The sequence below is a fragment of the Triticum aestivum genome, chromosome 1A (assembly GCF_018294505.1).
Source record: "Triticum aestivum cultivar Chinese Spring chromosome 1A, IWGSC CS RefSeq v2.1, whole genome shotgun sequence".
In the NCBI taxonomy this organism is placed as follows: domain Eukaryota; kingdom Viridiplantae; phylum Streptophyta; class Magnoliopsida; order Poales; family Poaceae; genus Triticum; species Triticum aestivum.
The window spans coordinates 13536043-13547228 of record NC_057794.1 but is presented as its reverse complement, the minus strand read 5'-3'; the positions used below and the strand labels follow the sequence as shown (position 1 = coordinate 13547228).

General features: G+C 43.7%; 2 protein-coding genes across 3 annotated transcripts; one reads left to right on the top strand and one right to left on the bottom strand.

Annotated features, from left to right (window-relative positions):
* Positions 1 to 1577: 1577 nt before the first annotated feature.
* Positions 1578 to 6801, top strand: LOC123186027 (uncharacterized). The gene is made up of 9 exons (XM_044597826.1): positions 1578 to 2484; positions 3041 to 3096; positions 3174 to 3256; positions 3481 to 3559; positions 4532 to 4642; positions 5234 to 5343; positions 5465 to 5548; positions 6075 to 6112; positions 6393 to 6801. The coding sequence occupies exons 1-9, from the start codon at positions 1614 to 1616 to the stop codon at positions 6461 to 6463; spliced, it is 1503 nt and encodes a 500-aa protein (XP_044453761.1). The 5' UTR covers positions 1578 to 1613; the 3' UTR covers positions 6464 to 6801.
* A 131-nt stretch (positions 6802 to 6932) lies between these two features.
* Positions 6933 to 9032, bottom strand: LOC123186037 (protein DEHYDRATION-INDUCED 19 homolog 6). Of its 2 annotated transcripts, none has more exons than XM_044597835.1 (5): positions 8784 to 9032; positions 7861 to 7973; positions 7670 to 7747; positions 7328 to 7566; positions 6933 to 7221 (listed from the first exon to the last, which is right to left on the bottom strand). In XM_044597835.1, exons 1-5 carry the CDS (start codon positions 8872 to 8874, stop codon positions 7113 to 7115), a joined length of 630 nt encoding a protein of 209 aa, XP_044453770.1. In that variant the 5' UTR covers positions 8875 to 9032; the 3' UTR covers positions 6933 to 7112. The 2 variants fall into 2 exon arrangements, with proteins under 2 accessions (XP_044453770.1, XP_044453776.1); XM_044597841.1 differs by lacking the exon at positions 8784 to 9032 and adding an exon at positions 8354 to 8775.
* Positions 9033 to 11186: the final 2154 nt, after the last annotated feature.

Below are 11186 nucleotides of genomic sequence, written 5' to 3'. Positions count from 1 at the left end.
GTTTTTCAGCTGTGGAAGAAGTGCGGAACTACGATCCAGAAAATCAAAGCTCGGCCGTCGACGGCAACTGGTTTGAGACAGGTAGCTACTTTGAGTCCAGGACCGAAAATGTCGTCGCTATCGCTTGGGCGTCCGTCGCCGCAATCCGTGCAAATGTCCTCTTTTCCCGCCCGCTAAATGCACATGAAATATCGTCTACGTCCCATATCCCGAAACAAGCGGACGCCTCACGATACTGTGACCAGGCGAGCCCGTACACGCTAGTGAATTTTTGAACTCATACTTTCTTTTTCCGAGCAGCTTTGAGTGACTTCATCCGACTGCGATTGTAGTGTGCTTTGATTTTCTTTATTTCCACTCTTGGAACAAAAGCACACTATCATGTATGCACTAGTTGTCACGGTAGTGCTAAATATCGACAAACCTAACGTAATTTTGCAGCTTTTCATGCCAGCTTAAAGAAAACTACCGGTTTTACTTAAAAGGATTTGAGTAGGTTTTCCTTTTCATGATACACCATACCTTCATAGGACAACATGTGATGTTCAGATATTCGGAGTGGATTACACTGGTGACTTGCCAACTTAAATCTTATCTTTTTAATCTTGACGGTTCCGCTTTGCATAAAATTATTAATGGTTCGGCGGACTAGAATAAATGGATCAGAAAACAAGGGGTATAGGAGTGCGGCAAGAGCTTGGAGTCATGGCGGAATGACAAAAATTCGCATCATACAACATATTCACATCACCATGTTGAATTATTGCTTTATATTCATATATTGTAAGAATGCGAAAATTCTAAGGTTGTAGGGTTTACGCTTATTAAGATACTTTGTTCTTGGTATTTGTAGTAACTACCAATACTGATTCAATCGTCAATACAATCCATGCAATCCCAACAAATATAACAATTTGTAGACATACAATTTTTCATTTCCTGATGAACAATCAATGGTGTGGATATAAACTAAGTTGGTCGTGTCACTAGTATCAAACATTGTAGATGAACTCATAATTTATCTTGTGCTTAAATATAATGCTAATTGTAGTATGTTCCCTTACTTAGGGGAATCATAATAAGATCTTCGCTCGGCTGTAAAAGTATTGAAATTACTATGAGTGGAATTTGTACTTCAATTGATCTTCACTCGTTTTTATCGACGTTATAAACTACTCCCTCTGTTCCAAATTACATCTAGATACATACATACCTGCGACAAGTAATTTGGAACGGAGGGAGTAGCATGCTTAACTTTACATCAACCTGCATATACACAAATACTCCCTCCGTCCAGAATTACTTGTGACATAAATGGATAAAAACAGATGTATCTAAAACTACAATATGTCTAGATATAACCATTTCTCCAACAAATATTTCTCGACCGAGGGAGTGGTAATATTGGAAAACCCTAGTGAATCAAACTATTTAAACCCTTCAATTTGAAGAGGCTCTTGATTTAAAAAAAAAAATTGAAGAGGCTCTTTCTGTCTGCTCTACAAACGTCCATCTGGACCGTCCATTCAAGATCGAACGGACGAGCCCAGAAAGAAGGTCTCGGCGATAACGCCGTCGCGCAGCCGCACGAGAGAGGGGGGAGTGACGGCGAGATGCTTCGCAGCGGCCGACCGGCAGTGGCCACGGCGGCGGCGCTGCTCCTCTCGCCGGCGCCTCGCCTCCCCCGCCGGTTCCTCTCCCTCACCGCCACCCCCTACCCTCTCTACTACGACCTCCTCGTCCACCGCCCCGTGAAAACCCCCAAATCCACCCCCTCCGACGCCGACGCCGCCGCCCCCCGCCCCCCGCCGCCCGACGCGGAGGGCGCCGACGGGCAGCAGCAACTCGCTCTCGACCGCGCGCAGCGGAAGTACCTCCGGAAGCGCCGCAGCCGGCAGCTCCCGGACCCGGACGCCACGACGGGCACCAAGCCGACGACCACGTCGGAGATGGTGGAGCTGCGGCCGGAGGTGGTGGACTTTCCGCGGCTGCACGCGCGCGAGGAGGCGCTCTACTTCCACGACGCCTTCGCCATGCCCTGGGAGAAGGACAAGCACTACCGCATGCTCTACCGCCTCGAGAAGAAGTACTTCCCGGAGCAGTCCCTCGACAACGCCTTCGTCGCCGCCGACGCCGACGCGCCGCCCTCCGACGCCGACAAGGGCCTCGTCTTCTTCGAGGAGGAGAAGAAGGAGGGCGGGGAGGTCGGGAAGAAGGAGGGGGCGGACAAGGGGGAGGTGCTGGAGAGGAAGGTGGAGGAGTTCTTCAGGGCCCTGAAGAAAGGGCCCGGGGAGGGGAAGGCTGACGACGCTTCGACGGCGAAGAAGAAGCCGGTGTTGGGAGGGGCGCCGAGGCAGGTGAAGCGCGATGCGGAGAGGGAGGAAGAAGACTGGCCGCGGCCGCACCTCGCGAGCACGAGGACGGAGCTGCCGCCTCGGTGGGATGGGCCGACTGGGACCGTCGTGTTCATCGACAAGCCCAAAGGTGACGCGCTCTCTTCCACATTGATGAATGCTTTCATAGTCTCATGGGAATGCCATAAGATGTCATGGCCATATCAGTGTACCTGAATTGCAGTGTGTGTTGTTAACACAGCAGTGGCATGTATTTGGTTGTGTAGTGTGCCGATGGTGATGCTAATTATGAGCACATATTTTGAGATGCATACCACCAATCAGCCTTTTATGTAGATGCGGTGTCTGTAAATGCTTACTTGCAGCCCTTTTTTAGAATTGGCAGAATGGGTGGGTTAGATGCTTGTGGTACATTTGAATTCAGATGTATATGTAACATTGCAGGTTCACGAACTTTTCCATAAAATGGTCCTGATCTGGAGTTCATGCTTTATGAGTTTAGATTTGGCATTTTGAATTACTGATTTGTTTATGTGAGTACATACATTACATGTCCTGTTACCGTAGCAGCACCTTTTATTTGGACAGTTTTCTTGAAGTCATGTAATTAGTAAAAGAAATGCCATTGGCAATGATACTGAACTTGTCTTCCTACCAACTCAAAATGTTATTTTTACGGAATTCAGGGTGGACCTCATTTACTGTTTGTGGAAAACTACGGCGGTTGGTGAAAGTGCAAAAGGTGACTTCGCAGTTTTCATGGTGTGTGGTTAATGTGGTTTTTGCTCCCCCACATGTTTATGGTATCTCCGGTTGCAGGTTGGCCATGCTGGTACTCTGGATCCTATGGCCACTGGATTGTTGATTGTTTGTGTGGGCAAAGCAACCAAAGTTGTTGATAGGTACGTACTTTCTTATCTTCTCTTTTCAGGACAACCTTCATGGTTACTGGAACAATCTTCCTTTCAATGATCACATTTCAATTTCAAGTTATTCTATATTGTTATGTCTTGGAATAATATCATCTGCATTCTGAAGAACTGGACTGATGACATCGTAGTCGTCTCCCCTGCACTAGCATTAACTTAAAGCTTATTTCCTGACTCATTGTTTTTGTGATTTCAAGATATCAAGGCATGGTTAAAGGCTATAGTGGTGTTTTCCGGCTTGGAGAAGCAACATCAACCTGGGATGCAGATTCACCAGTATACATCTTAATATCTTTACATTGATCTGCTGAGCATTCTTCTATTATAGGAACTATCAAATGGGTCTACTTTTGACTTATATGATCTGAATCATATGAGGAAGTATAATGGAATACCAACTTATTAGATTCACAATTAGTTATGCTACCTATGGAATGTTCAATGCACCAAACTGGAATGTAGATATTCTATCCTGAAAAAAAAAAACACCTGATTAGTGATTACCTTGTTGACTGATATGACCAATGTCTCATTCTCAGTTAGTGTAGTTGAACTCTATACGAATTTGTGTTATCCTCTGAATTGTGATGATTTTAATTCTATCCTTTTGCTATATACAATGTCACAGAAATCATGCTATATACAATGTCACAGAAATCAGTGTGTTTAAGACCAACACATACGAGGTTTGAGGTGCAAACCACCCTAGGTCATAGAACTTGGTCAGTTGAGGCACCAAATCAACATGAATAAGTATACATGTACTTCTGAACTTACTCTACATGTATATCTTGAACTTCAAATTCATTTTCTGTTAGTAGGAATAATGTGAAAATTGTGACAGATTGAATCAGAAGGAAAGGGGATACTGTTACTATTCACACTGAACTTATCTTTCCTTTGTTTCTTTTAACACATTTTGAGTTTGGTGCTGATATTTTGAAGAGTGCTATAACACTTCATAGACTACATAATAAATTGCATTAATTTTCATGTTTATTTGGTGCTGAATAAAGCCAGGTTATCCTATTGGGCCCTGAAGATTTGCACCTGATATGTTGCCATTAGGATCTTAAATTTTGATTTATTCAATCTCACCTTTTATTCAAGGACAATAAGTCACATCCAATTGTTCTTTGTCCCTCAATCCTAGCTACCTACTGAAAACTGTTAATGTTCACACCTGCTTGATTTGAATCACGTGCCATTTAGTTTATATTATGCCTAACCATCCCCATTTGTGGACAGGTTATTCAGAGGGAATCATGGGAACACATCAAAGATGAAGATATTAGAAAGGCAGCAGCATCATTCATGGGTGAAATATGGCAAGTTCCTCCGATGTTTTCTGCCATTAAGGTACACTATATTCTTGTATACTGAAGCCATTGTTTACTCATTGTAACTTATGTCATGCTGTTGCTAGTCCTTTACTTTCTAACTTCTTATTATCTATGGATGAGTGTCTTTGTAACCTGGATGGTCTGCACAACATGTCTCACGCCTCATTTGCATAACAGTCTACGCTGTTCGTATTTATGGGGAAAAAAAGAGAAGGGCATTGAAAGATAAGATGCATTTTTTTCACCATAGCGGCATAGCCGCCCTATCATACTGTAGCTGCTGTAAATAATGACATGAAGTTGTAATTGGGTATGGTTTTTGATCCTTGGCTAGCCATTTGTACACTTGTGATTACATTATCTTGTCACAGAAATGTAGAATTACCAGTATATTCCGTTCTTCGGCCAAGCAAGAGGATGATAGATAATCCATTAATATTATATCGAATAATAGTAGGCTATGATGCTGGGACAATATAATTTTTAATTGTTATGTCTTCAGTGTGTTGGCACATGGGTTTTTCATGCCTATTACTCACCGCTTATCAACCAACCATGATGCAATAGGTTCATAACTTGTGTTTTTGCAATTGATCATCGCCATCAGGTTGGTGGTGAAAAAATGTATGACAAGGCAAGGAGGGGCGAATCGATAGAGCTTTCACCAAGACGTATATCAATATACAAGTTTGATATTGAGCGCAGTTTAGAAGACAGGTATTCTTCCTTTTCCGACCTTCAAATTCCAAGTGGACAATATAGATCCATACTTAAGCGTGTCATACTCTCATGCCATGTTTGAATCCTCTTGAAGATAAATTTTATTTACAATCTACAGGCAAAATTTGATATTTCGAGTTACTTGCTCGAAAGGAACATATATTCGGTCCCTCTGTGCAGACTTGGGGAAAGCGCTTCGAAGGTCTGCTCTATTATTCTTGTTGTAGAGCTTTGTTTTGTTTGCATATATTCCTCTATGTGTGACATGATTTAACTGAATAAAAGGCCATAATTACCTTCATATTTATTTCTTCGCTTCTCGAAAAGAAGATTGTGTTACAAGTGTGTGTGTGTGTGTGCAAATATCATGTTACCTTGTTATCATCTTATTAGTTCAGCAACTTGTATTCTCCCCAGTGAGTGATAGAATTTCATGTGCAACAAGTATTTGCATTTCATTGAACTGGGGGGTTCTTTTTTGGAATTTAACTATTGTACCATAGTTGACTAGCTTGTGGTACTGATTCTGTTGACTATAGTATCACAAAAGTGTCTTCCATTTTATTTTTCTGGAAGCATTTAATGGTTCACTTTTATCTTTTCATGTGTGGTCTGAGAAGAATCCTGTTGTTGTAGTTGTCATGAGTTACTACTGTCCTTGGATACCTCCACCTTTTGTATGCTGATACGTTGTGATGACTAAGTCTAATGTATGCATTTTTCTGCAGCTGTGCTCATTTAACTGCCCTTCGGAGGGACTCAATTGGTATGTTTTATATGAGCATTATATACATCCTGTGTTTTTTTACTAGTATATACTCCCTCCGTCCCAAAATTCTTGTCTTAGATTTGTCTAAATACAGATGTATCTAGTTTCGTTTTAGTGTTAGATACATCCGTATCTAGACAAATTTAAGACAAGAATTTTGGGACGGAGGAAGTATATACGAGCGTTATATACATATGTGTTTTCAAGGCACATAAGTCTCTTTGGCTTGGAAAATGCAAGTACTTTTATGCCATTGATTTTTATGTCTGCTTCACAGGTGACTATTCGGTCAATGATGCTTGGAACTTCGACGAACTGCAAGAACAAATCACCAAGGGATACCTATGAGAATTGGCCATGCCCTTTGGAAGATTGCGATCGAGAGCAGCTATTTCTAGACATGTGGTGGACTGAGGCACTGAGCACTCATGGTCGTGGTGCAAGCCGCTGATACAGCAGTATGGTCTACATGAATCTGCAATCTGACTTCTTAGGTCTCCTTGGAGTCAAGGAATTCATTTGTTAAGCCTGAACAATGTATGACTGTCGCAGTTCTGTCATTTGCAAAACTATAGTGAATGGATAGCCCTATGTTTTGCAGGATCCACTCCCTGTAGCTCTTCTGCCGCAAATTTTGATGTCCAATACATTATTTTTGATCAAATATGGTGCGATTCTACCTGCCATTTTTGCTTGTACAATGTACTTGCTGGATGTTTCTTCTTTGCTGAGAAAGTTTATGTTCTTGCATCATGTGTACTTTAATGCAAAAGAGTGGGTGTCTGTCAATCAATTATGTAAAGAAGAGTCCAACTGGTTTCTCCTGGAAAGAGACATGATGATAACCAAAGCTTAGCTTAAAAGGATCAAGATTGGTCAATTCAGGTATCCAAGGTTGCAGGTATACATGTACCAAAGGGTCAATCTCAACAAAAATGGCACTTCCAAGATCCTGAGCAATCCTAGCTAGTCAAGTGCTATAACCAGCCCTGGATAATCAGTCCCAAGCTATCGTTGTCATCAGCATCTGCTTCACAAACTCGACCCTCCGCAACCGCTCCTCGAGGTCCTTCTTCGACGCATCGTCCATGACAACCTGATTCAGCCTGCAAGCAAGAAGGAAGCAGATCATTTGGGGCAGTCAGCCACCATTGTTCATATTCAGGGCCATCTTTCACTCCCAACCTTCAACAGTATCTGCACTAATCATACCTCTGATCATCCGAGGACGGTGCAGCATGATCCTCCTCCTCGGCCTTGCTGGGCTCCGGATCGACGACCGGAGGCGCGACCGTGCAGATGAACTGGGAGAGCAGAGGGTCAGGTGAATGATCATCAGGAACCGGCTGGCCCATGATGTACGATGATTCTTCAAAGTAGGAGTCGTCCTCTTCATATGCCTCCTTGTCAGAACCTGCTGCCCCTGCTCTGGAAGAAGACGACTTCCTCATCTGTGATCAAAATGGCATTGACAGTGAGCTGCAATGTGGTTTGCAAAATGCAATGCCTGTTGTTGTGACATTACTGGCAGTGAAGATGGAAGTTTCACTGTACCTTGAGTTGCTGTGAGTGCCGTTCCCTGAAATGCCCTGTCGTGTCGGCCCCGAGGTTGTCGGCGCAGATCGGGCACACCTGGAAGAAGAAGAAGAAGCCACTCAATCACCAGAGAGGGAAATGCAGATTTGTTACATCAAGAGAAGCCACTCAATCACCAGATTGGGAAATGCACAATGGTTTGTTCTTACAGCATTCCTCATGTCGAAGCAGTGCTCCTCCTGCAGGTGGTCACAGAGGAAGGGGACCTCCACCTCAATGTAGCAGAAGGGGCATGGGAAGTACTCCCACCACTCATCCTCTCCTGCAAATTTGTTTGTTTTGTTATACAGTGGTAAAAGACATGGAATCAGTGCCTCTGAGAAGAGAAGAAAATCAGTGAGTTCACAGCTGCATTTTGTTTTTCAACTGCATTTATGAATTTTATCAGAACTTTCAGGGCATTTTTGTGGTTTGAAAGGAAAGAAGGGGAGTCACAAAAGCTGTGAGCCAACTGGATCACAGACAATATGCAGATAAGCCCAAATTTCCCACACAAATCCCTCTCTCCCTCTCTCTGGTGATTCACACTGCAGGCCTTGCTACTACTGGTTCCCAGGAATCAAAAGGTTAAAAGACCATCATATCTAATAAATTTCACTATTGAGAATCTTTTCCTTGTGCAGAGCCGATCTTTCACTGTACCTGCATGATGCATCCCTGAAAACAAGAAATTTTTTTGCCTCTGTTGCTCCTGCTTGTAATAATGGAACAAGAAGATAGATGAGGCACAAACAAACCTCCCAGAAAGTTTTTGGCCCAGAGATCAAAGCGCAAGCCACTCCTCGGAAGCCAGTAAAACCAGGGGAGACGGGGAAAGGGGGAGGAGGAGGGGGGGCATGAATTTGAGAGAGCAGAGCACCACAAGAACCAAGAACCAAGCAGAGCCTTCCAAAGATTCGATCAAACAGGGCTATCAACTGGCAATGGCTTCCCAAGAAGTAAAATTTCTATTAGAAATGCGGAGGAAGATCACTGGACGGGAGAAGCAGAAAAAGAAGAGAGAGCGAAGAACTGTCGGCCAAGAGGAGGGGGGAAGAACGGAATGGCCAAGAGTTCTTGCAGAGACCCCTACCCGCGGGAGCTTGATGGTGAGATTGGCCATGGCCATGGAGGTGCTGCTGCCTCCCTGTTGGCAGGACGCCATGGCGAGCCTGCACCTCCATCTCCTCCTTGCTCTTCTTCTCTCTCTCTCTCTCTCTCTCTCTCTCTCTCAGACTTCTCACTGCTTGCTCTTCTATTCTTCTTCTTCTCTCTCCTGTTCACCTCAGCAGCGGCAGCAGCACACGCCAAGTAATGGCAGAGCAGAGCAGGGAGGGGGTGGGTGGGTCAGCAGAGCAGCCTCATGTGGCATTCATCACATCACATATAAACAAACCGGGCTGCCCGTCCGTCCATGGTGGCCGCCTCCTCGCCTTTGTGGCCACACGAATATTTCTCTTTTCTTTTTCTTCCCGTGCGATGACATGTTCAAAAGCAAAGCCAAAGAGAAGAAAAAGGATGGCGAAAATGACACCTTAATAGGAATCGGTTAGGTGAGGGCAGAATGCTTAGTTCTCTCCAGGAAAGCTAATTATCTTGACTGTCAACACGAACCATTTGATCTCCTGATTGCAACTGTCCTAATTGTTCAAGTTTTTTACATATACTGCTGTATATTATTATTTATATGCAAGAAAATATCTCCATGTGCAGTGCAAAAAAATGGTACTAGAATTTATTGGTCTCATCCATCTTGCTCTTATCCTAATGTGACAACAATTTGGATTAAGCAGGCAGGCATATTTTCTGACCTTTGTTGTCACCAAGGCACGTTGCCTTGTACGGAACACGTGGCATGCGGTTAAACAAATGGTGCAACTGGGAGCAGGAGAGCTAGCCGCAGTGCTCTTCATCACCAGGTTTGTTTGTCTCTCTCCTGATCTAACTGTTAATTAATTGTCTTGATGGCCTTTTGCTTCTCTTTCTAAAAAACAATGTGTTTAGCCATATAGTTAATCACCTTTGTGAGGGAACTTGGGAGCCAAGCCAAGTTGGAAAGTGACACCAAAGGAAAAACAATGTGTACATGCAGTGTGTTTGTTTGAGACCTGGGTCTGGGTCTGAGTGAGTGCTTAGCCGGCCATTAAGGTTGAGCTTTCTTTCTGCATGCCACTTGCAATCACTCAAGCCAAAAAGTTTGCCTTTTTTTGCAATAATGATGATGATGATGATACATGACTTAATGTGAAGGCGGTGGGATCTTGGAAAAAACACCCCTTGGCTCTTGGGTGTGTAATATGCACATGGTATGCAAAAAGAGAAATAGTAATTATAAAAAAGTTGAAATAGTAATTATAGATACATCCATTTTGTTCATTTTTAAGACAAGTATTTCGGGACGAGGGAGTAGAAAACAACGAAGCCTTCGTACGGAACTCTGGCGCTACAGAACAAACAAAGATTGGGAGCATGTGGAATAAACAAAACGGATGATGCAACTTGCGCCGTTAATTAAACCAAACACTGAAGAGGAGTGTTGCTCATCATGGCCACCCTGACTTAATTATCAGTGCGTTTTTGGATGGAGGGGACTTTTTGTTTTTCCTTTTTGAGGATCGATGGATGGGCCTTTTTCATGAGGGAACTTGGGAGGCAAGCCATGTTGGAAAGCGACCCCCAAGAAGAAGAAAACAATGGTGTGTGTACATACGTGCAGTGTTTGGTTTTAGGACCTGAGCGTGAGTGCTTAGCCATTAAGGCCGAGCTTTCCTTCTGCATAATGCCACTTGCCACACTGAAAAGGAACACACATATTTTTTTCCTTTTTTGCAAAAACAATGGCTTAAAGAGTGTAAACGTGGCTAACCACCAGGGTTCAAATCCTAGACTTTGACACTGGTGTTCATAAGGATGAGTGTATGTGCGTACGTAGGAGTCGAGTCTGAACTGTGTTCAAAAGAAAAAGAAAAGGAATGGATACGTGTAGGTTGCTGACTGGAGCAGTAGCAAACACAAGAATCACAATAGGCCTTTCCAGCTTGTAGTAATTTGGACTGTCTGTGAAAAAGCATGTTCAAAAGGCTCTGAATTCTCAGTGGATTGGTAGTAGAGCAGCTGAAACCAGGCAGGCACATGGAAGAGAGCTTTGGCTGCCTCCCCTCCCCCTGTTTTCTGAGCAAGTGTGTGGCCGTCAAGGCTGAGCTTGCATGCCACTAACTTTCTCACACTCAAAAAGGGCACCTTTTTGTTTTTGCAATGATGATGATGGCTTAATGGGAGGAAGGAAGGGGGTTGGAACTTGCCATGAATGGACATGTGTAGCTTGCTGGTTGGAGCAGCCAAGACAAGAATCACACACCACAGCTTCCTCTTGCACTGTGTAAACTGTTTGATTTTTCTCCCATGTTTCTCTGTCAAGGAGGACGAACAGTGGTGGCCTGGTGAAGACTGAAGCAATTGTGTGTGTGTGTGTGTGTGTGTGTGTTACAGTATCTTT